The sequence below is a fragment of the Haliotis rubra genome, unplaced genomic scaffold, assembly GCF_003918875.1.
Source record: "Haliotis rubra isolate DU_JTF1 unplaced genomic scaffold, ASM391887v1 Scf218, whole genome shotgun sequence".
Lineage (NCBI taxonomy): Eukaryota > Metazoa > Mollusca > Gastropoda > Lepetellida > Haliotidae > Haliotis > Haliotis rubra.
The window spans coordinates 1,342,652-1,367,894 of NW_025766203.1; the positions used below are offsets into that span (position 1 = coordinate 1,342,652).

A 25,243-nucleotide genomic window follows, 5' to 3' on the forward strand; every position below is an offset into this window, starting at 1 on the left:
CTCAAATTCTGAACTTATTTATTCCATGAAAATACAACCGCGTTGGTACAATTTGGTATAGACCAAAGGGAATAGAGGTGTTTTGTGTAACATATGACCGACTATAGGTAATCCAGATGTGTGTAGAGGAAGTGGACACATCTTCTCATTTATCGTTAACACATACGTTTTACAGTAACATCTGAATATGTAAGGCTATGGAACAATGTTTTCAGCTCTTATCATCTGGAGGTGTGATGCTACTGTGAAAGATGAGTCTCGAGGAAGTGGAGAAGTCTTCTCCAGGCGTCCTCCTGGGCTGCAGCATGAGCTTCAGTTTGTCCTCCCATCACCATTTTCATGCCTGTTAGGGGAAACACATTCTCGATGAATTAAATAACCTAAAATACAGCAAAAGTTGAAGAATATTTCATCATTTGAATATCAAAACATGCTCAGATAATGCCGACATTTAATACTAAATAACATAATCAACACTATCACAATGAACGATAAGGATGGTGTTTTGTGTATTTGTCGAAGGACTGTTCTCATGCCTGTTGAGTGAAACACATACTCGATGAACTAAAATGACCTAATATACAGCAAGAGTTGAAGAATATTTCATATAGATATAAATAAAATATGAAACATATGCACGTTGAAACATATAACCGCTGACCCGTTCAGTTGTAAATTATATTTAAAACCATTATAATTCCGTTATACTACCTCTCATTTTTCGTAAAAGCAGCTATTCAGCTTTATACAGTGCCACTGCAGACGACAAGGAAAAGCTTAAATAATATATCCATGGATCATTTGTCACTAATTATGATGAGATAGATTAAGTTACACTCTCTGTCTTCAAAGGTTCAGGACACATAATGTAAAAGTCATCTGAGGTTCAGTGAGAAAACAATATCTGAATGCTGGAGAGTATCAGTGATACCTAACTGTCATTCTTAACATAGTTGACTAACAAGCCATGACTAGCTGTGTTGCCCGATGTTGCGTATATGGTCTTTATGCATATGAAACCAAAACCAAAATCAATGTTCAACTTCTGGTGTATTGATGATCTGATATTGTTCAATACGTCCAAAAAGACAATTCCCCGCCGTGGATTTACCCAACTAGCCCAGAAATAAAAGAGAAGAGAAAAGTGAAACTGTCTATTTTGTTTCATATTTAGGTATATGCATAAAGATTCCGTCCAACAAAAAATGCGGCTTGATAATACAGAGGTTTACAACCTTCCAATGGTCAGCTTTCTCTCTACGGGGAGCAATATCCCTGCATCGTCCCGTTTTTGTTATCTACATATCCGTGAAGGTCCGGGTTACAATTGGGCTTTAGTTACCCGGCTTGTCGTAAGAACCGATTTGATTGATGCTTGCAATCGTATCTCAATTGCGTAGAATTGATTATGTGGTCAAAACTGGATTGTCTGGTCCGGATTCGATTGCAAACAAATAGCTGAAATATTACTGACTTAATGAAAATACTCACCGAGGGCTTTGTTATTCAAGGATGTAGACACAGGCATATATGGTGGCTCGATTAGATGTCCTGCTCCTGGATAGACGATGAGCTCAATGTTCTTCCTCTTTTCTTCAGGACATGTCACAATAAATGTATTAGCAAAGTCAGTTCTCCATACGCTATCGTCTTCACCACACAAGTATAAGATCTTGGCATTATTCGTCCAGGCCTGGAAGGGCATTAAAATCAAGTCATGATGTAGCTGTATCTGATATTGAGGTGGACAGAACATTTTAAGACTGGAGGGAAATTTATGAATGTGACAAGTATCCATTTACAATCCTAACGCAAAAATTGTTCTTTTTATGAAGGCCACGAGTGAGTGATTAAGCTGACCAAAAGACACACCTCTTAAGTTATGACAGAAGTGATGGAATTCATGTCAAAAGATTGTAGCAGATAACATGCACCCCTGATACAAATATAAACTGTTCAAGATACATTAATGTCACAGGGTGAATAAGTAAGTAAGTAAGTAAGTACTAACCGGAATGATTTCAGTATCATAGTGACAGCTGTCTTTCATAGCAACACCTTCATCCGTATGTATCAGTTTACTTTCATTTAACCTGACGATGAAATGAATGAATGTTGGTTTCAACGTCCATCGCAATTGTTCCCGAATGAACACATACACAGTGTTCAAGGAGGTTAAAATAATTAAGATGCAAATGCTCACTAATCATGAAGGTAAAAACGTAAAAGGACATATGATGTGTGTGGATCCTGGTGAACATATGTTCCAAGCGCTACCTGAGGGAAGTTGACCTGTATCATAAATTGTAACTTTGTAAAGAGAATAACGAATTGCTTGCTTTTGTATCTGGTGCTATGACGCTTTCTGTTTTTAAATATAAATGTAATGAAAATATATGTTTTTAAAATATAATTCTTTTGGACCTTGGACTTAAAATGGTAATGAATGGAAATTTGATCTCGTCACTATATGGCTGGAATAATGCCGATGTGACGTAAAGCCCAACTCAACTCAATTTGTCGCAAACGAAAACATACACAGTCTTCAAGGAGATTAACATAATTAAAATGCAAATGCTGACTAATCATGAAGGTGAAAACGTAAAAGGACTTTTGTGTGGATCCTGGTGATCATATGTTCCCAGCGCTCTTTGTTCAAGGGACAACTAAATAGGACCAGGTGAATTAGTTGATCGCTTGAAGCAATTACGAATTTGCAGCAAAGCCCTTTCCCACAAGCTTTTAAGAAGTGTCAAACGGTACTTTCGCAACAGTTGTTTTATCAAGGTCATAACGTTTAACCCTTAAAAAAACTTTCAAAAAAGTGCAATGGTAGTGATATTTCAGAGTTACAAGTAATGTTTGGTGCACTTCCCATTTTTGACTTGAAACATATGTAGCTGTGGAGAACTCTTGACATTTTGGAAAACATTTACCTTTAATGCGTTATGGAAACTTAATCGCCAGCAACCGCAGCTTCCCCAAAAATGGAGGTTGGGTTAAATTGCTGACTATATATGCTGGAGATTAAGTGCTAAATCTGAGAGTGTAGGTTGGAATCCCGGACGGGGCTCAACCAAATAAAGTACCTTATCCGTACTTTACGGAGAAAGTGTAATCCCAAATATAACATATGCTATAACTCATTGCAAGTAATGCACAGATCATTTAAATGAGTCTTTGTTAAGTTGAAGAGTGCTGTTGTTTAGTCGTAATTTGCAAAATCTCAGAGATGCACATGTAAGTAAAGATAATGGATTATGTTCATATTCGCCGTCAAAAAGCGTTAATACCATTCAAAACCCTCGTCAAAATAGAACAGTTAGCATTATATTTTTAATGCTATGGAAAAATGTTAATAAATACAATTATTTTCAATTATAAACTACAAATTACAAAGCCATATAAATACTTACTTAAATCCTTCCCGAAAAGCTTTTCCAGACTTGTATAAATCATCAAGTGAATACACCGGGACACCACTTATATTCACCAGAGCCTTCACCTATTGAGGAAATTGACGAAATATTTACATTGCCCGTCCGTACCTGTTAATTTTCGGAAACCTGACTCTGAGAAATCATCCTTTATATGTTTTCGATCTCAAGACACTATTAGACTCATAATTTGTTATAGAGTGTGAAAACCCGTTCACCTGATCCGTGAATGTAAGTTCGGAAAACTGAAAAAAGAGAGATCATAATTTATTTTTTCATCTCAAACTTTATAAGTGAAAAGTGATTAAGATTGATTCAGTGTTGAATCCCGCTCACTTGATCAGTTGACATGCCAAGCAGGAAGGCCAATTCACCTCCCTTGGACGTACCGACCACTCCAATACCTCCAGGCTGGACACTGGGATGAGACGCCAGCCAGTCTACAGCATTCTGAACAAAATGTTGACATAAATATGCCACAGGAACATCACATATTGTGCACCGGTTGATGTCTTAACAGCTTCAATTTCTTGAAAACTCAACATACCTGTGAATTATAACAAAACACATGTTATAATTGTCAGAAAGGGTGAGTCTCCTCACATTTGAGTTGAGTTGAGTTGGGCTTTACGTAACATCGGCATTATTCCATCCATATAGTGACGAGAACAAATTTGCATTAATAAACATTGTCAGTACAGAGTCAGAATGAGTTTTATTTCAAAGAAAATATATTCATTACATAGTCATTTAAAAACGGAAAGAGTCATAGCACCAAAATTAAAAGCAGGCAATTTGTTAGTCACATTAAACAGTTACAATTTATGATACAGATCAACTTCCCTCAGCTAGTTCACTATCAGATGAGCGCTCACGCGGGAGAACAGATCTTTCAGATTTGCTGCATCATAATGTGAGTCCCTTGCAGACGACAAGTCCACACAGTCAAGCAGAATATGCTTCATGGTGAACACTTCATCGCAAGAGACACACATGGGGGGTCCATCCCCATCCGTCTTCAGCAGATAGTCATGTGTAAACCGACTGTGGCCAATACTAGGAAAAGTTAGGGTCGAAGTGGTGTGTTGGATTATTGAACATTATTGTCGGTTCCGTCATCCTCAACCACCAGACTCCTTTCCTCTGCCGACACAGGGACGCAACCCACGGCAAACGGGTTGCCCAAATTGGTCGTCTCTTACAACCAGCAATGGGGTGCTGTGGACCTATTCGACCCAAAGGGTGCCCTCCTCACAGACAATGGTAGTTTTAGCGTCTCTTTTAGTTAAGAGCGTCTCAAATTATGAAGTTTTAAACTGTCGTAAAAGCAATGCTAAATGTCAAACACATACTTTGCCTATTTCCCGTAACATATGTGTCTTCCAATACAAAATGCTAACTACAACTATCTTTAACATAATGAATATCTGGGGTAAAAGGTCCATTGCGAGTTCAGATAAAACTATTAAAACATGCAGTTGTATCACACTATTCAGCATTTAATCAACACTCACTGAACATAAAAGAGCATTACAACAAATCGCATGTTATACGTCTGGCATGATGTGTGAGGGACCCTTAGCACATGACGTTTTATAGACGTCACGTGACTTGCCCCAACTGCAATTTCAGGGACTGCCTAAAGGTAAGATTTGTTTCAGCCAACCTCAGTTAACGTGCTAGTAAAGAATGGTGAACAGTTAGAGAATAATCCTTGACTGATGAATAACAGTCTAGCCATTTGTATTACATATGACCCAAAATTACCCATTAAACATAGCCAGTATGTAACAACTTACCAGAAAGTAATCAAAGTCAATATCAGCTAGTGAAGTCGGCAGGTCATCATATCTAAAGTAGGCAAGAGCAAAGCAAGCAAAGCCTCTGGAAGCCAGTAATGCAGCACGGAACTCTGTCACACCTTCCCGCTGCGCCAAACATGTCGAGCACTGCAGGAAATGGCCCTTCACCTGTGTAAAATTAATTAAGGGGTTCTAATTGATGTAAACTCTTTCAAACAATTAATCATGATTGAGATAGGAATGTTTCCAATAATTCAGGTATTATGATACAACTTAAAACAATATTACACATAAATATAGCTTAACTGGAATGATGTGGGCCTTACCCTCAGGCAAAAACACAGTTCCTCTCAGGGAACCTTCACGAACGACAGTACTTTTCACGCTACTGTGTTTGTACCATCGTTCTAACACGCTTGTGGCCAATACCACTGGTGTTGACAGCCGGAGGTCATCGAAGGGAACGTGGTCATCTAGGACTGACAGTCTGAAGACCAGAGGTGTTGTAACATCTATCTTTCTGAGAAGCGACGCCTTAGATATTCCTGGAACGGGCTTCAGACTCCAGAACAGTCCCATGCTGTCAACACCTGAATATAGAAACATATAAGCGATGGTGTATTTGAGTGAAGGAATTGTAATGATCTGTGGATTTGTAACCCAAAGTGAATTATCTTGGCTACAAAACGACAACATGTACAGTGAGAGGTGCTGTCAACACTTCTTGTACAGCTCATCCTAATGTATGTTCATCCACAGGTTCAGCTTTGTAAGGCTCATGGTGGCTTTGCATAATATACTCAGCAGCAAAAATAACGTCAGTACGAATTTAAAATTAGATAGGCACTGTAATCAAATCATTACAGAAATGGACATTATAAGCGGATCAAAACAATTTTTGTGTACAATATCTTGACACATCAATGAATAACTCAGCAGAATTTCAAGACATTACGTGAACGTTTGCAGTCCATTCAGACCCTTGACTTCAATATCTAGTGTGACCACCACCAGGGGCAATAACTGCAGCACAGCGTCTATGCATGGAGTGCACCAATCGATTGATGAAGGCCATTGGCACCTTGAACCACACTCTGAGAAAGGCCTGGCGCAATAAATAGGCTGTGTTCGGCCTTGGTATGACATTATTCAGTCTCCTCTGAATTTCATCCCAAAGATGTTCAATTTGGTTTCAATCAAGACTAAGGGCTGGCCACTGCATAATGTTGACACCCTTCTGCTGTAGGAAGTCCCGTGTAGCTCTGGCAGTATGGGCCCAGGTGTTATCATGCTGGAAAAAGCGCCTGTTGTTCCGGTGGCGTGCGGAATGTGGGGGCTGAGGGTCTGAGAGCTTGGTCGATGTAGCGCACCGCTGTGATGCCGCTCCTCTCCCTGGACCAAGGTTCTGAAACACCACAGGACCCACTCCCTGGTTCAGGCCTATTCCACCCCATACCATGATGCTTGCACCTCCCCATGAGTCTCTTTCCATAACACATTAGTCTGAGTAACGCTGGCCACGTCGTCGCCATATTCTTGTTCTGCCATCTGCAGTTGATACGCAGTACTGATTCTCATCTGTGAACAGAACAGTTCTCCATTGCCTGTATTGCCAGTTTTGGTGTGGTAGGGCAAACTGTAGACGTTCATGCCGATGACGAGGGGTGAGGATAGGTCCATGGTAAGGTCTACGGCAATGGAGGTTCCCGCTGTTAAGACGTCGGCGTACTGTATCAGTACTGATTGGTCTTCCGTGTGTTCCCACTGTCTGGCGTGCTGTTTCGGATGCCTGCATGAAGGGATTCTGTACATGCTGTCGCACAACATGGCGGTCTTGTCGTCTTGTGGTCACCCTTGGTCTGCCAGTACGGGGGCAATCATTTGTGGTGTTGGTGGCCCGGAAACGTTGCTGCAGCCTGTAGATGGTCCGAACGTTGACCTGGAAGTGATTGGCAATGGCTTGTGCAGTGTGGCCAGCTTCAAGACTTCCTAGCGCCTGGTTCCTCTTAGTCGTGAGTCGCGGCATCCTGCTGACGTTGTAATGTGAATGTTTCAACCAGGTTTGGGGTGCATTTTATAGGGCTGGTCCTTGTGAACAGCATGTGCAGCATGAGTTGCATGAAAACACGGAGAACATCGTACCATCTCCGAGATCAGGTTGCGTTTTTGAGACCATTTCCTAGGTTCCATTCTGAGTTTGGGAAGGAATGTCTTTGCTCAGATAGAGTGGGAGATGTTGTCAAAACCATACAGTCAAAACATTAAATGAGTTTACATTTAACCGTTTCTGCGAAGGAAAATTCCACACTGTCGTTTCTTTTGCTGCTTAGTATATATGTCAAAGTGTCAGTGTTTATTATTCAATATTTACTCGAGATAAAATAGATAAGTTCGTAGACGAAATGTGCATTATCTCAGTCTTTTTGGATGAATCGTTTACAGTCGTTTATTTTGAAAAGAAAATATCTGAGACTATGCTCACAGCTGTGTGGTTGATTAAACTTATTTGTTGAGTCCCAACCTCTGACTACCCAGTTCCACCTGTCATTATCATTAGAACAAAACTCAACTCACCCCTGGAAACATGATAAAAATTTTACTGAGTATGACTATTGGAAAGACTGCCAAAGATTGACAGTATCCTTAAGTATGTGCTTGAATAAAACCAATCCACCAATCCCGAGGCCCCAGCCACTATTTCCATGCCGAACACGATAGGTGCGGCCACGATCGTCGACAATAACCCGATCCCAGCCGCACCGAGTCCCATGCTGGCTGCCACGAGGACAGTGGCTTTACGTCACATTGGCATTATTCCAGCCATATTGTTTGTGACGATTATCATTATCATTTTAAGTACAAGGTCCAAATGGGTTATATTTTTTTACTTCGCTTATGTATATATATACATTACATTTTATTTAAAACAGAAAATGTCATAGCACTAAATACAAAAATATACTTAAGCAATTCGTTATTCTCTTTACAAAGTTACAATTTATGATACAGGTCAACTTCCTTCAGGAGATGTCCGCTCACGCGGGGAAAGGACATCTTTAGATTTCTTGCATCATAATGTGAATCCCTTTGTAGTAGAAAAGTCCACACAGGCAAGCAGAATATGCTATGATGGTGAACACTTCATCGCAAGAGAGACACATGGGAGGTCCATCCCCATCTGTTTTCAGCAGATAGTCATGAGTAAACCGACTGTGGCCAATACGACATCTACGAAAATCACCTCATCACGTCTTGACTGACAACTCAAGGAGGTATAACCAATTGTTGGTTTCAATTCATGAAGTTTATTTCTTCCTACTTGGGTGTCCCACCTTTTTTGCATGAGGTCCCGAGTATAGCGTTTGATAGTGGGTTTGAAATCACTGTATGAGCTGTTTTAGCTTCAGCATCGGCCTGCTTTGCCGAAATGGCCAGGCAACCGGCAGAGGATGATGTCGCATTGGCCAGTAGAAAGATCATTGTAAAGTTCCAAGATGTCTAGGATGATAGGGTGACTTGAAGTAACATTTTGAAGTGCTTGAAGGCAAGACAATGAATCGGTAAAAATGATGAAGTTTTTGGATGGTTCTGTTGTTTAATATAGGTCAAAGCTGTGACGATAGCTTTAGCCTCAGCAGTGAAAATGGAACTATTGTCAGGAATTCTAGAGGAGACAGTCTTGGATCCAATGACTGTAGCACTGGCAACTTGGCCCTCATCCTTGGATCCGTCTGGATCTATGGGTGTTATACTTGGAGCGTAACTGGTTGTATTCCTGTTGGAACACCAAAGGATTTGAGTTTGGTGAGGGTAAGATCCACCTGTGCCGTAATCTAGTTTAGAGCGAACCAAAGATCTGTACAAGTGAAGTAGGGTAGTTTGATCCCCTCCCCACTCTGTATTTGAAACGACTTTTAGCAAGTCAAGAGCCTTCAAGCACTTTGTCTTCAAATATTTTATGTTTGGTAAGAATGTCAAGTGGTGGTCGAATATGAAAGCCCAGGAGCCTTGGTGAATTTGGCCTCTTCTACTACCTTGAGAGGGGGTAGTACCATCTAAGGATAGATCTGGATCCTTTGTGTGGTTTGTATTTACGACAAAAAGTGAATACAAATTTGTTTTGGATTTTGAAAACTTAAAGCCATTTTCATTGGCCCATATTTGATTTTGTTAAGGCAGAGTTGAAGCTGCCTTTCTATTGCGCGCATGTTCTTTCCACGACATGAAATATTGAAATCATCCCCGAAAAGGGACCCATCAACACAGCTGTTAATATACTTAAGGCTGATAAAGTTTAGATTTTCGTATAAATAAACTGTTCGATTCCCCACATGGGCACAATGTGTTAAGCCCATTTCTGGTGTCCCCCGCCGTGATATTGCTGGAATATTGCTAAAAGTGGCGTAAAACTAAACTCAGTCAGTCAGTCAGTATAAATAAACACCAAAGAGATTAATGGGCTGCAGTACGTTTATATTAACATGAATCCCATCCAGTCTTGTTAAGGGGATTGATCCCAGCCGTATATAAATACGGCAACGTTGATGTTTATGTTCATCACCCCAGCATATTGGTAACTCATTCAAAAGTAACAGATCTTCTGAGGGAGCATCTACAAGATAAACTTCTATTATAAGTGTGGCGTGTAATTTTATAGCTATAGTTGGATAAAAAAATTCAGTTGGTTGGTAATCTGGTATGCTGGATGCCAAAAATGCATTATGGTCAGTGGGGGCTAACATATTGCCTGTATGACCCGGTATTAAAAAACTTGCATCGTATTATCATGTTGCGGAGTAATCCCGTTATTCATTACCTCGGAGACATAACTATTTCTTTGAAATATATTGGGGGAGACGAGGGTAATATCAGTTAAACAGTCGATTTTGGGTTATTTGATCAACATCTATTTATCGTCGGTGGGTACAAGATTGTACAAGGTGTTTTGGAGAGTCCCTCAATCTCGACCTAGTTGAAATCTTCTAGTTTTACTTCTTGTCGTTTTGTACACGTTGTTTTTAAGTGCAAGGCGTATAACGTGTCTTCGGCACTGGGTTTATCAGTCCTTGCATGTCCCTCGAGATCGGAGAGCGCAATGGCAGCGCATTTTGTCATGTGATTTTGCCTGAAACGTCACCCATTATAATAGTTTACGAAATAGTCTTCAGTTTATTTTCCTTCAATCTCTAGCGTAAACGTTAAGCTTATTAGATGTATATTCGTGGGTAAGAACATTTTGGTGAGCGTATTTTTTTCTCCAAGGTAACAGTGACCCCCTCGAGGCTCGCGTAAGTTGTTGTTGTCTCTCTGTACGTAAATCTCACAAACGTCATGTTGATGTTGTTTAGCCCAAAGGAGTTTAACTCCCTTCACGATTTCATCTTCAAAGGATCAAAAGCAAAACCCGGCAGAAATCGCTTCAAGCATGGAAAACCCAAAGCAATGATGAAACCCCAATCTACACATAAAACTACAAGGCAACGGACTAGGGATCTACATCATTGACAACACCTGAGACTATCCGGTGTCATAGACCGCAAACAGCTCATGCAATTCCTCTTCAGCCAACATGGATTTGTTGAACAAGGTGATCTTGTGGAAGCTATCGAAAGTGGAAAACCCACCATCCTGGACAACACCCACCTGGTTGGCAACCATGTTTGCATGTGGGTAGAGACAACAAAAAGTCCGGCAAAACGATGCGCACCAAGCTGTACAGGAAAGTCATTCGCAACTTCGTAGCTGGAAAAGTCCAAGAACCGATTTGCGGCCATCTTGCCCAATACCAAGATTGTCCAATGAGCATCTCCGCAAAACCTTTCCTCCACCCAGGCGTACAACGTCGTTGCACTCGTATCGAAGTTTCTCTGTACGCATGCCAAGACGACCACAGGCCAAACACCTGAGTGGAAAACATGATGCAAGATGTATTGGAATGGGTGTCGCCCACCGATTATTGTCTATTTGTCATCCAACCACCAGCAACGCAGTGGCTTTATCTCACAGAAAAGATGGACAGCTGTCTGGTCCTAGATGTCCGTCCACAGCAAACTATTTTCCTCACGTGGTACTCACTTTCGAAAACGGGTTGAGAGTTTAGAGTACACATTTGTCCCACCGGCACAGAATCCTGGGAAAAACATTGATTGGGTCATAGAAGACGTCGGTTTTTAAGGGTTTCAATATTCCACGTGTACATCCAATGCCAAACATGGCCACCAGTCACAAAATTTCTACTATGTCTACACAAACGCAAGGAAACTAACCTTCCAAGGAAATTGCTGCAGTTACTAGAGTCCGAGAAGGTATAAAAATTGACGGCGAAGAGCTGAGAAGGCACTACAAAAGGAAATACAAATCCGGGAAGAACGAGCAGAACTACGGAAAAAAGAGTTCAAACCTCTGCATGACAGTTTCGCATAAGCCTCAGCATATATATAAAAAAAAACGAGGGCAATCCAAACTGCTTGTGGAAATAAACTCTCTGCAATACGGATACAAACAAAGTAGGGGCAATATCCGGCTGATACGGCATTCTCATGATGGGTGAGCTGGCTAAGACACCATGCAAGTAATCCAGCAGGCATGAGGTGTGGGGATCGAGCCCACCTGTAGACCGGGTGTAAAACCTTGGAGAAGGCTAGAATCGTACAAATAGAAACTCCACCGCTAGAAGTACAAGTCCACAGACTGTTTCCATAGCCAACAGGAAACATTCTAGTCTTCTCCCAATTGTATAGTATTCTAGATAGATCCCTCGACAATTTGCCTAGTGCACGGATGCACGATCGTGGGCTTGGTTTTGCAAAGGGCGAATGGCATCCTATACCAGTCTAGAACCATGTAACATGTTATTTTGGGATTACACTTTCTCAGTAAAGTACAGATTCTAGTACTTTATTTGGGTTGAGCCCCATCCGGGATTCGAACCCACACCCTCAGAGTCAGGCACCTAATCGCCAGCACTCAAAGTCAGACGCCTAAACCGCTCAGCCACCACGGCTACACAAGGTCCGCAGTCAAGACTACCAGTTTTCCGACTTCTATTTTGTCCTACATTTGACCACTTTCTAAAATGGCATTGTATTTTTCACAGTCTAGAACCATTTTCGTATTGCAATTGCTTTTTGTGGAATTTATGGTACAGAAAGTATGGTGCATGCGCGCCTGAATACACCAAATGCATGGCACTACTATAATTATGTCTAAAGAAACGTAGCTGCACTTCTCCCAATTTTTCTGCCCGGGGTATTTTTCTCTACTACTCCATGTCGAAGGGGTGCCTAGGTTAAGGCGTTTCTGTCTTCTCTTCAACCAGTGTGCTGGTTGATGTGTGGGATTTTGCTAGAAGTTTGCTTGGATTTGCTTGAAGTTTGCTTGGATTTTTCCAGTTCTGTACAGAATTTTTCCTGGGTTTCCTGGAAGATGATGTGGAAACATGTGGGAAAAAATAGGTTTCCTTGTATAGACATGTCAGAAAATGGGATTTCATATAGACATGTGGAAGTATGGTGTATATATACCATGCCACCAAAAGGAGATCAGACCAGATCCAAAAATCTGCACCCTTCGTAGAGTGTTCCTGGCAACTGAGGTAAGAAAGTGCTTTTGCATCGGGTCCAAAAGGCTCTATGAACAAAGGCGAGACACAAGCCCAAATTCTGACGCATTGGTTGTTGCTACAGAACCCCGTTGGACACACTGTTGCCTGCCTGGGAAGTAGCTCCAAAGTCGCCCTCCAGCACAACTGCCGCAGAACCATCGACACTCTTGCCTAATCCAATTTCGACCAATCATGACTTCTACGACCGCATGCGTATTTGTGTGAGGAAATAGAAAGCACAGAGGCAATTGCGCAAGAGGTGCAGGAGGAACAAGAAGAGACCCGTCTGGACATCCAGAAGGTGGGCCAGATCCTAGAATCGGCCCAAAAGTGGACCAACCTTTCGCTAGCCACCGAGTTTGTCTGGAATTTCGTGTGGACGACCAGGAAACACTGCACACCGGCCAACACGCAGGCAGACGAGAATACACAAACGGCCAACCAGTTTGCACGGCCAAACCCCAGAGCCCTTCTACATGGAGTAGAAAAACAAATATATGTGTTTTCGTATGTATGTTTGCATGTATGTTTTTCCCCTGGAGGATATGGCTCCAGCTTAGGTGGGTGCTCTCCACCAGTGGCATGTGTGTACTTGTGTTTGGACTACTTTCTTCGTGGATTGGACTATTTTCTGTACAAAATAAGGTAGTACCAATCCTGGTAGTCTTGTGCCATTTTTTTTTTGTATACCTGTCTTGGTGTCGGGTCTAAAAATGGGTTTGTGGTTGCTGAAAATGGGTTGCCCTAGCGAAAATGAGATTCTTACAACTACTTAAGCATACGGGCACAGATGTATTGAAGGAAAGTGAGTGAGTGAGTTTAGTTTTATGCCGCACTTAGCAATATTCCAGCTATATGTCGGCAGTCTGTAAATAATCGAGGCTGGACCAGACAATCCAGTGATCAACAGCATGAGAATCGATCTGCGCAATTTGGAACCAATGACACGTGTCAACCAAGCCAGCGAGCCTGACCACCCGTTCCCGTTAGTCGCCTGTTACGACAAGCATGGATTACTGAAGGTTCATTCTAACATGGACCTTCACGGGTATTATAAAAGGAGAAATATGAATAAAACAATATAATGGATAAGATTTACTACCGCCCGCGGGGGTAATTGCTGGGGAAGGTGCTGGTGCTATCCGCAAGCTTGCCGAAGCCATGAAGGCCTCCGAAGAGACCGCTAAGGCTTGGTTGATGAAACAAGCTCTGTGGCAAATGTAAAAGTCATAGCTGCAATCAACCATGAAATCACTCGATTGATTGACAAAAACGGCTGATGCCATTAAATTGAAATCGGTGACTACCGAATCGTCTGCACCACTAAGTATTAAAAAAGAGAAGAAACTGTATGACCGAGTCGTCGTGAGGTACGCACAACCAAACCGTGTGCTCCAACAAAACGTATAGTATCGATCGGGTGGATATGAAAGATAATAAATCAAATTTGTATTACCTGAAGGATGGACCAGGTCGAGGATTCGTGATTACTTATCAGACCCGCGACACAGTGTTACCGCAAGCAAACTCCAAGTGAATCCGATAAAATCCAAGATACAAGGTTCTTTACCGAAATTGTGAACGATTCATGGGGACATTGAACGATGGTTCTCGTCCGATAGCATTATATTTTACCACCGCTTAGTCCTTAATTAACGAAAATAGCGCCGTCGTAGTAATGTAATGTAGAACCGTTATGATGTATACTACTTCAGTTCATCAATATTGTCATCACCTGGAACTATTTTTACATAGCTGTTGAGCAGAAGTAGCATCCCTGATTTGAAACAAAGAGTTATCAGTAGAGGTCATCGTGAAAGTTTGTGCAATGTCTATCGGAGGTCGATCGTGTAGATGTAAATTAATATACCTGTTCATTCGTGTCTAAAACTTTCTATCATAACGTCTATGAGGGTGCTTTGTGTTAATGACCGAGCCATATTTGCATACCTCTGTACGTTCCACCTAGAGAAGCATGTTGAGAAACGTTGACCTGTCCCTGTTGGTCTGTCAGAAAATGGGCACATGAGTTGAACACTACCTTTCCTTCTTCCACCCGTAACAGTATCGTCACTCGCTGTTGTGGACGAAGACTGTTGACAGTGATGGAGACCTTTTCGTCAACAAGTGCCACACGAGGGTTGACATTAAGACACACCATGCTGGAATATCTCTGGCTTTGACTGGCGATGAGCCCTGATATTGCTTTTAATGTTACACTTTCCCCGCAAAGCAAACATCACACCTGCATAAGGAGCAACGTGACAACACATTGGTTAATAGCATATTAATATTATAGAATATAGTTGAAAGTATGAGAAAATCATGCATATGTACCATGGCAGGCTAAAACAGGAATAATATGTAGTTATAAATTTTATTATTTTACAAAACTTACCTAGGTTTAAACACGTCAAATGTAGTCCCATGTACTTAAATACAAAATCAAACTAGTAAAACTGAAATCACAAAACGTTTATGGGCATTATCATTAATCATTAGAATGCCATATAACTATTTTGCATCTACTCAAACTGTTGTGACGTCGGTGACGTTATCGTTTGATGCATTTAAGACGGAATACGCTTTGCACGTCAACATTTTTCTCTACTCTCTGGTTGAAAATTTACGTTACTTTATAACGTTCCTATAAGGACCTTTCTTTGCTATAGCTGCCGTTTTGACATAACGAGGTAAGACCATTTAAGCATGTAACGTCAAAGCAAGAGAGGAGTAAATCGCGACTCCACTCAAAAAGGAGCTTAACTCAACACATGGACCATTGGAAAACAGAGATGACACCAGTTTGCTGGTCTGCAGAGAGTAACCCTCACTCACACGTTCTGTGCAAGTACCAAACCGTGGTCTATGAAATGTGTCTTGTATACGTGCTGTTGGGAACGATCGTAACGAACCATTTTAACACAATTCTCAACTTACACTTTTTCAAGACACCTAATTAATACACTAACGGTTGCCGCAAATATATCCACGATCGTTTTCTTTGATATTATCAAAGTAAACTAATCAGAACAGAGACTGATTTAAAGCACTGTGAACAGAAACCACAACGGAACTTTCAGGTTGTCTACCTTCTGCCTGCTATTTATCTGTAAAGGTTGGCAGCCAAAGGTGTAATTCTACTTCAGGTAAATAAATATTCAGAAGGCAAAAAACTGACAGTAAAATGGATTTTGTGGAATTAAATGAAGCAGATGTCCTGTCACATATGACACATCATCCAGTTTTAAAATTGCTTCTGCTTTCTAATATGTGCTGATTGTATTGTTTTGGTAGCAGTCATTTGTATAGTGTTTGCTGGACATATCCTTGATGGTAATGATCGCAACCAATTTGCAGCATTGGTCATGTCTGGACGTAAACCTCACTTCCTGAAACAATAATCCCACGAATTTCTCAAGTGTAAACTCACAGTACAAAAGGTTTATACATGCTTCTGAGCACCATAAATTTTCGATGTTATTTCTGCAGATAACAGCTGAACCTCGCCATGCTGTTATAATTCTTGGTCACATTTTATCCTTAGTCAATCGCAATGCCTCATATAGATAGTGAGTGAGTGAGTTAAAATGTCATTATGGCAACATTTCATCCATATTGCGACTGTAACAACAGTAAAGATTAGGAAAACAAAAATCAGAGTATATAAAATCTGTCACCAGAGGATATGAAGTAACATGCAATACTGGTTCCTGACGCATATCGAGCTCCCATTGACCTGGCATGTGCCCCTGAGTTGCTTGAGGTAATGAATGTCCTGCTTGCTGAAGGAAACCGACGAGCTATTGCTGGTTTGCTTGGCGGAGGGCGGTTGTGACCTCCAAAATTGCCGCCACACACCTTTATCCATTATCTAACCTATGGTATAGATGTGCAAATGGAAGCCCCCTCAAGAACAAAAATAACAAGAATAGCACCTGTTGGTAAAATATGAGCCACCTTGATTTACCTCAACACATGTTCCTGTTCACTGGTGCCACTGACGCTTGTCGGGGCAAAATGATATATGTTCTATGTTTGGTCGTTACACGAAGTGTGGTGGTGACAAAAATTCTTGTGAGTCATTTTGGAACATTAATTAAACCGCCATGACTTATTATCACGCAACAGTTGTTAGTGTTGGAAATGGAATTGGCTTAACCTCATCAGATAGCAAGAGGAGACCATAGGTTTCACGTTCCACAAAAAGAGCTACGGTAATGAACACGTTACATGCCCTCTTTTAAGTTCTGTATACTCTAGCAGAGGAATGTCATGTCTACCAGCTGTAACTCTTTTGCATTAGTCACATTCCTTTCAAAATCATCTAGAACCAGCTTTCTATTCCCTCCTGTTGTCAAATTTGCCATGTCAACAAAGGACACCAGGAGATAACTTTGATGTAGTAAGGTTCATTCTTACGCCTACAAGAATTGTCTCCCATATTGAGTACCTTACTACATAACGTAACACCTATTTTGAAATTCTATTATCAGTATTAGGAAGCAAAGATTTTCTAAATAATTTATGGGGATACTATATTATCATGCAACAATTGTTAGTATTGGTAATGGAATTCTCTTTAGCCTCGTCTGATAACACGAGGACACCATAGGTTCAACAAAAGAGCTATGGTAATGAACATGTTACATGCCCACTTTTCCATAAAGCACCACAATACTCTTATCACCATGCTGCAATACAGGTTATTTTCAAGCGCAACATGTAGCTGCCTTGAAAAACGTTTTCCTGACATAGGAAAAGCATACTTGACATTGTCAGCCGTGAGATATACAATATTACTTTAGTCTAGCATCAGGCTTTGTCATCATCCATCTTGCCACATGTATGCAAACTGTGAGATATACAATTTTACCATTTAGTCTAGCACTAGGCTTTGTCATCAGCCATTTTGCCATAATATATGCTAACTGTGTGATATACAATAGTCTTTTATATTTTCAGAATAGATTTAAACAAACATTTGTACAAGTACGTTTAGGTCGTCAGCAACGGTCAAAACCAATTCCAGCATGGCTTGTCTCAACATCAGACCAGTTGAGGCACTGATCGACGAGAGAATTTCTATCACAGTGAATGGTCTTCGTCCACTACAGCGTGTGACAGTGCAAGCACTTGTTGCAGAAGGAAGCAGTGTTTAGCTCCTGTGCACATTTCCAAGCAGACAAAGACGGACAAGTCGATATTACCCAACAAGCTTCTTTGGGAGGAACATACAAAGGTAAATCAGTGTGAACAACATTCTCGATAAAGACTCAAATAACACATCAACAGATTGGTATGATACTTGAACAAACAAAACAAATCACGGCGTATCTTGTGGCATCAAGCAAATCACTATCCGTCAATGAAAGCTTCAGGTATTTGTATACGTATACATGTATATGTCACACCTAATCTGTGCACTGCAAACTGCGTGCGCTGGGAAGGCCGACTGCCCAATATGAGCAACGTGCAATACAGCTTGGGCAAACAATTGTCTGCTCGTTACATGAAATGAACAACAGTTGTGAATGAAAATAATTCTCCGAATGTTTCAAAATGTGAGCAACCAGCTCTGGGTAGGTAATTGTTCTGCCCAGTGTACACAATTGGAATTGGTTCACAAGCGACTTCAGCTGCTGACTTGGTCTTCAAAGGTCGAATAACGTGAACGACCTGCCCAACGCACAGATTGGGTGTATTTTTTTCGTTTAACTTTGCGTGAACACTAATTGTGACAAAATACTGTACAATTAATCCTGAAGTCCATCCAACCAAACATCTTTAATATTTCTTTCCATGAATATGTTTGTCTGAACGGACGTTCCATTTGCATAATCATTTGTTCAGAAGCCACCTGAACCTGTAAAATGGTGAATAATTCTGCTTCATATGTACGACTGATGTTTTCGAAGATGATATGTGCTCACAGATACCAGTGGTAAATCATACACTGACATAGTGGAAACGTATTATGTTGTTCGTTTGGCAAGTCGATGCTTCTGTGTCGGTTCATGGCGTATACAGATCAGTGAAGAGAAAAACAACCGTTATTTGTCACAAAGTATACCTTTTGATTATACTTGAATATTCCGACTTTTATTGTGACATGCTTAAATGTCCTTTCGATGTGCTAAGACCCTGCAGTTGGTCATACTCTCGTTTGTCTGATTCAGACACAGCTACTGTGTAGTACAGTATTGAGTAGCTCCTTCACATTCATTTCTTTCTGAGCTTTATGTATTTACCTTTGTCAGGTGTTGACAACATGGGCCTGTTCTGGAGTATGAAGTCTGTTCCAGGGGTGTCAATGAGCCCTCTTCTTAGACAGGTGGATGTGACAACACCTCTTCTCTTCAAAATCACTGTCATAGATGACCACATCCCATTATCCAACCTCACGCTTCCAAAGACAATTGTGCTGACGACAGGCGAGTTAAAACGCTGGTACAAACACTCGAGGTGAGTAGGATCGTCGTACGTGAAGCTTCCCTAAGAGGAAGTCTCTTCTTGCCCGAAGGTACGCCCTGATATTTCTATAGCTATTTTAAGAAGTCACAAGGTGATGATCTCACTAGAATGTGCAGATGCTAATACAATTACAGACACTGGGACACATAAGTGATAAAGAGACCGCATTCTCACTATGTTTTATCACATCACTTCACATGGTGATTATAATCTGTTCAGGCGTACCCCAGCTTCGTAATATTTGGCTATTACCAGAATATACACGTTCCTTTTCCGTACATTAATCCAATAGTAACGAAACTAGCTTCATCACATAAGCGCGGCTAGTAGTACACGCACCCACACCATTGAAAACGTCTTTAAGAACACTCGCACACTCAAAAGATATCATGTTTCGTATGTTGCTGATGTATTGACACAAACGAGGGAAATTCCACTGCACAATATTGCCACTTAACAAAATGTCCTTTTTTACCTTACTCGGTCTTCATAAAACCCTAACACCGACTATAGTGGAGCTTCTAAGGTCAAGTGTTTATAAGAATGGTGCATTTGCTGATAAAAGCACCAAAATGGGTCATCATATAAAAGAATATGATGGAAATGAAATTATTTTGAGTGCCTCCATATCCTAAAATGTTCTCTATGCATCAGTTTATAAATGTGCAAAGTTTCATGCTTTTATCATTAAATGCACATTTATCTGCTTAGCCGCTCCACTACTAAGCTTTGAGTCGGATTAACTAATCCTGCACATAACGTACTCGATAATACCTCACAAGCTGTGATCTGCAGACACCACTCATGGAGCTGATGACGTTTCACCGGTCTCATTTTTCTCTAATTCAGATGGGAGGGGAGGTAGACTCTTCACGTTTGCTAACCGATTCTCAATCCACAATGAACTCCTCATAATAATCTCCTTTGCTATTTCCAGCCCAATCCGAAATTCCGTATTATATTCACGAAACTCAAGAAAGGTCTGCGAGAAAAGTAGCAGCTTTAGTGCCCATGAGGTAGTGAACCTCTTGCCATGTGTCCTGTCCTTAAATTTCAAAATGGATGATATACACCAGGATGATAATCATTTCATATATTTCTTTCTCAGAAGTCCTCAGATAACATTCACTGATGGATCAGATTAACTTTATGCATGGCAACCACGTTTACCAATTGCCCCATGGATCAAAGAATACTGATTTCCCCTGAAGTTTGTCGTTAGGGCAGTAGTGTACTACTGAAACTTCAGTACTAAGTAACATTACTATTGGACATATCAGTCATACAATTTGACCCTGCCATGTATGAATGTCATACAAAACGATGTAAAATATTTTCATCAATGATTATTCAAAGGTGACGGGCCTTTTCCTGGAGTGATCGACATGTTTGGTGTTGGAGGACTGGTTGAGTTTCGTGCTGCACTGTTGGCTTCTAGAGGTTTTGCTGTCTTTGCGCTAGCCTACTGTGGATACGATGATCTCCCAAACTCATTGTCCGACCTTTGAGATTGATTACTTTGTTGTAAGTTGTTTCACTTTGAGTATGTTTGAGTTTCCTTGGGGGAATGGAGAGATACAGTTCCAAGGTTGTCCAAGCATGAATATGTTTTATATTGAGATATGTTTACTTCCGAATCTAGTATCTGTATTAAATATTGATGACGAATAAGCAGTCGAATGTATACTGCAATGAACAAAACAAAGTGTTCTAGTGTGAGATGTGCTTTACAAATTTGTGTCACAAATGAGTCATTTAAGATATATACCAAATATGTCATCCTTACACTGCAGAAATCTAAATAACTATGCTTGTTTTGGTTAGAATGCTGTTGACTGGATGGCTTCCCATCCCTTTGTACTGGGTCCAGGTATTGGAGTGGTCGGAGTCTCTAAGGGAGCTCAACTAGCCTTCTTGCTTGGCATGACCACTGATAAGGTAAACATGGTTAAACAATCAGTAAACTCTTTTACTGTTGTATATTTTTCTGGGTTGGTTGAAACGGGAACATCATTTTGTTTTATTTATAAACAAACAATAAAGTGTTATTCCAATAGGTTATGTGTCACAATATATCCGTGGGGATGTGCTAGCAATGTGAGTGATTAGTTCATTGCGCCTAACAGGCAGCATGTCTGTATGATCCCCAGGGAGTTGAAAAAGTATAGGATAGTACGATAGTGTCCTATGACAGGGGATAGCAATGTACGTAGCGCCATGAGCAGGCAATGTGCCTGGATATGAGCGCCATATAAGCGGACTATTACTATTACTATTACAATCTGTCAAGTTAAATACGGGTTACGGGCACAGCTACACAAACACATGCAAAGGGAAAAGGAACTTGCTATTGTTACAATAGTAATCATCCATCAATTAACAGTATTTTACATAGCTTGACTAATTGGTTTAAGGGGTTCGTATTCTTCCCACACAACCCATTTATGTGTTGATAATATGAATCATGTAATCAAATTGCCTTTAACTCCTTCAAAAGGTTAAAGGCTCTGGTGAGCATCAACGGCCTTCCATTTATACTACACTACGATGTCAAGAAGTCTGGACAGGTGTATTGGAAAGCAGTGAAGTAAGTTCTGTCACGTAGCAATGTCGTATTCTTGGTCAGAAAAGCTTTTTTCAGCAGAACCTCTTTATGTCCTCACGGAAGACCACAATAACATTCTGCCACACATTTGTTACCTACATGTAACATAGGTGCCCCAGTTTGTATGTGGAATGTCCATTGCATCACATGATGTGGCTTTCCACGTTTGGCACTTTATTACAATTTGCCTAATAAAGAAACTCGTTTTAATATTGGTCAACAGTTGCAATTCATTTGCCGAGTACTATAAAACAAAGGAAAGTGGACCTGAAATAGAAATTGCACGCCTTCAAAACTACCATTCAATTTTGATTTTGTCCTTTTTCATACCCTTGGATAATTCCATTTATATCTTTTTCAAGGGTTGACATCAACAAATTAAAACATACTGATGAAGGTGTTCATCTTAAAGATGGCCTGGTCTGTGACACAAAGTCATTCCGGTTAGTCGGTTTGTTTGTTTCTGGCTTGGCTATGGCAGTATGTTGCACGTTTCTGGAAGTATAATGCTGTGGAAATCAGAGTTGAGTAGAGAACCAAATCCTAAATTTTACGTTGTCAATGATTAACAAATGGTAGCCTTTGATACTAATGAAACTGGAGGAATCAGTGTTTACCAAGAAAACATTTCCTTGGTAAAGTTGCCATTTTTGTTGAAATCACAGACTATTTAACGAACCATGAAACATAACAAAAAACATCAACAAAGTTATCTGTAATTCAAACGCACCGCCGAATTTCAAAAATACGAATGGAAGGTAATTTTACATTTTATGCGTGCAGGCGTGGACGAATAATGCCCAAATATTGTACTTGTGTGGTGACGATGATGAGACATGGTCGACTGACTATGCAAGAAAATTCGTAAAGATGAGTCCTGAAGAAAAGAGGAAAAACATTGAACTTGTCATCTATCCAGGGAGCAGGTCACCTCATCGAACCACCATTCATGCCAGTGTGTAGAGCAATAACTACCACAAATATGCCGGTAAGCAAGTCAATGAAAATATTTTGCAGCGTCACAAAAGCGCGCGTTACCTTCTACGAATCTTTGAAGAAATTCAGGCAAACCACAACAACCTTCAATTTTAGATCCAACACCTTGTTTTCTGAGAAAACGCATCTTTGTATACATAATATTTTAATAGAAAAAAAAAGTTGACACATTAAAAATGGTTGAGTTAATATGTAAGGTCGCATCGGCATTGTATATGCCATACAGCGGCGAGAATGGTTTACTTATATACACAGATGAATCACGAATAACATCTCAGTCATACGCCTATTCTCATGACCCGTGAAGGTCCGGGTTAGAATATTGATCTTCAGTAACCCATGCTCGTCGTAAGAGGCGACTAACGGGATCGGTGGTCAGGATCGCTGGACTTGGTTCACACACGTCATCGGTTCCCAATTGCGAAGATCGATGCTTATGCTGTTGATCACTGATTGTCTGGTCCAGACTCGATTATTTACAGACCGCCACCATATAGCTGGCATATTGGTGAGTGCGGCGTAAAGTTAAACTCACTCACTCACTCATTACAATATTAAGTCCGGGTGTTTAAACCAGTAGCTATACGCCATCAGCAACCAACGCTGGGTGTGCAGTGCGTACGCTTTCAACAATGGTTGATGACAGTTGCATCGGTTATGGTAGGAAATATGTGTCAGAAAGGAGGACAGACACTGTATGGTTGAAAATACCATGACACCTTCCAATTTTATTAAATCTCTAATAAAAGTAGAGTCAATCGTACGATTCCGACAAAGTATGTTTTCATAAATCAATATCAAATAGTATTCACAGAAAGACTATCGTACCCTGCTTCACCATCAGAAATACACACACGGGCGAGTCAGTTGGCATCATATTAGTATTACCAGATGTAAAAGCACACGCGAATCTTCTTTCTTTTTTTGTATTTTGTATTTGTTTTGTTGTGTTTTTTGTTTTTGGGGGTTGTTGTTTTTTCGTTGTTGTTTTTTGTGTTTTGTTGTTTGTGTTTTTGGGGGTGTTGTTGTTTTGTTTGTTTTGTTTGTTTGTGTGTGTTTGTTGTTTTGTTTTTATTTGTTGTTGTTGTTGTTTTTTTGGGGGTGTTTCAAATTAGAAGATTTCCATGAAACAGGAATCGACATCATAGATACATTCCTTCTTTTCAAGTTCTCTTTGAAATGTTTTCGTCATCAGGCCTAACGCTGGTGATGGGTGGACAAGTTGAAGCTCATGCTGCAGCCCAAGAGGATGCCTGGAAAAGACTTCTCGACTTTCTTCACAAGCATCTGTCACAGGAGCATCACCCTCTGTCGATTGTAACTGACACAACACTGGATTGTTCCCTGAAAAGACTTTGTTCTTAGCATAAATCCCATATTCAGCACATCCTAAAGACTCTGTTCGAGTAGAGTACGCATGGATTTTCTTAGAAGTAGATCAAGATAGCAGAAACATACGATAAGACATTCAATGTTTGTATTTAAGAAAAAAGAAAAGACTTGTCAAGCATTAATAACAAATATCCGTACTAAACAATTTAATAAAACAATATTTAAACATATTGAACATAAAAATGTGACATTTCCAGTGTCCTGAAAGAGCCCGTCCTGAGGCAGAGACATATTCGAGCCATACCACCACCTGTAAACATGTTACAGGGAATGTGTGTGAAACCAGGGATTTCACTTTTTCCTGTAATAAACTTAAATGCAGTGGCACCCTTAAGCTTCAATATTTGCACTATATAAAAATATCAAACATGATGAAATAACACTGATCAAGCAGTAAGAGATTCCTTAACAATTGTATAAATCGGAATATTGTGTCATGCTGTGTGTCCTTTACTACTTTGGTTGTCAAATCTGATATAAAAATTAGTGACATGCTATTGTTGCTTCTTCATTCTTTCTTTGATACTTCGAAATTAGAATATGTTGACCTATATCGCTCACGGAGTCATTGTTTAATCAGTGAAATGCACAAAACAACAAAAGCAAAATTACGTTAAATGAGTTAATTCCTACTTAATGTTAAATATCAGTCATATCGTGACCAGAAGAAATACGACATCGATAAGGATTACATGTATATTAAGAGCAAAGCAGAACAGCATTACATTGTCTAGCTGATGGCAATGCTGCATCCAGGCGACGTAGCTGCATCCTGGCGATGTCTTAGTTAGTAATATATTTCTCTCAGAATTAAAATACCGAGGACCTTTCTGGTGACTTGTGTGAAATAGAACACAAATTATTAATAAAGTGTTTTAAATACATTTTAAAGAGCAAAGTATGTTTACATTAACTAACGACTTCTAACAAAGAG

The 25,243-nt window shown here is 40.3% G+C and overlaps 2 protein-coding genes across 2 annotated transcripts; one reads left to right on the forward strand and one right to left on the reverse strand.

Moving 5' to 3' along the window:
* On the reverse strand, positions 1-15,003 carry LOC124277116 (acyl-coenzyme A thioesterase 1-like). The gene is made up of 6 exons (XM_046712775.1): positions 14,793-15,003; positions 5,669-5,829; positions 5,237-5,407; positions 3,774-3,887; positions 1,492-1,693; positions 1-343 (listed from the first exon to the last, which is right to left on the reverse strand). The coding sequence occupies exons 1-6, from the start codon at positions 15,001-15,003 to the stop codon at positions 240-242; spliced, it is 963 nt and encodes a 320-aa protein (XP_046568731.1). The 3' UTR covers positions 1-239.
* A 2,872-nt stretch (positions 15,004-17,875) lies between these two features.
* LOC124277117 (acyl-coenzyme A thioesterase 1-like) lies at positions 17,876-24,282 on the forward strand. The gene is given in 9 exon segments (XM_046712776.1): positions 17,876-17,996; positions 19,103-19,300; positions 19,303-19,365; positions 20,673-20,821; positions 20,823-20,840; positions 21,141-21,254; positions 22,705-22,836; positions 22,838-22,913; positions 24,113-24,282. Coding segments are annotated over 9 exon segments (1,041 nt in total).
* The last annotated feature ends 961 nt before the right edge of the window (positions 24,283-25,243 follow it).

Bases quoted from the DNA above. Each gene is read 5' to 3' on its own strand.
- LOC124277116 (XM_046712775.1), bottom strand. From the start codon at position 15,003: ATGGTGTGTCTTAATGTCAACCCTCGTGTGGCACTTGTTGACGAAAAG. The intron at 5,408-5,668 runs GTATTGGCCACA...AATTTTACACAG, and splicing joins TCCGGCTGTCAACACCAGTG to GTGAAGGGCCATTTCCTGCA. The intron at 3,888-5,236 runs GTAAGTTGTTAC...CATTTTGTTCAG, and splicing joins TTGACTTTGATTACTTTCTG to AATGCTGTAGACTGGCTGGC.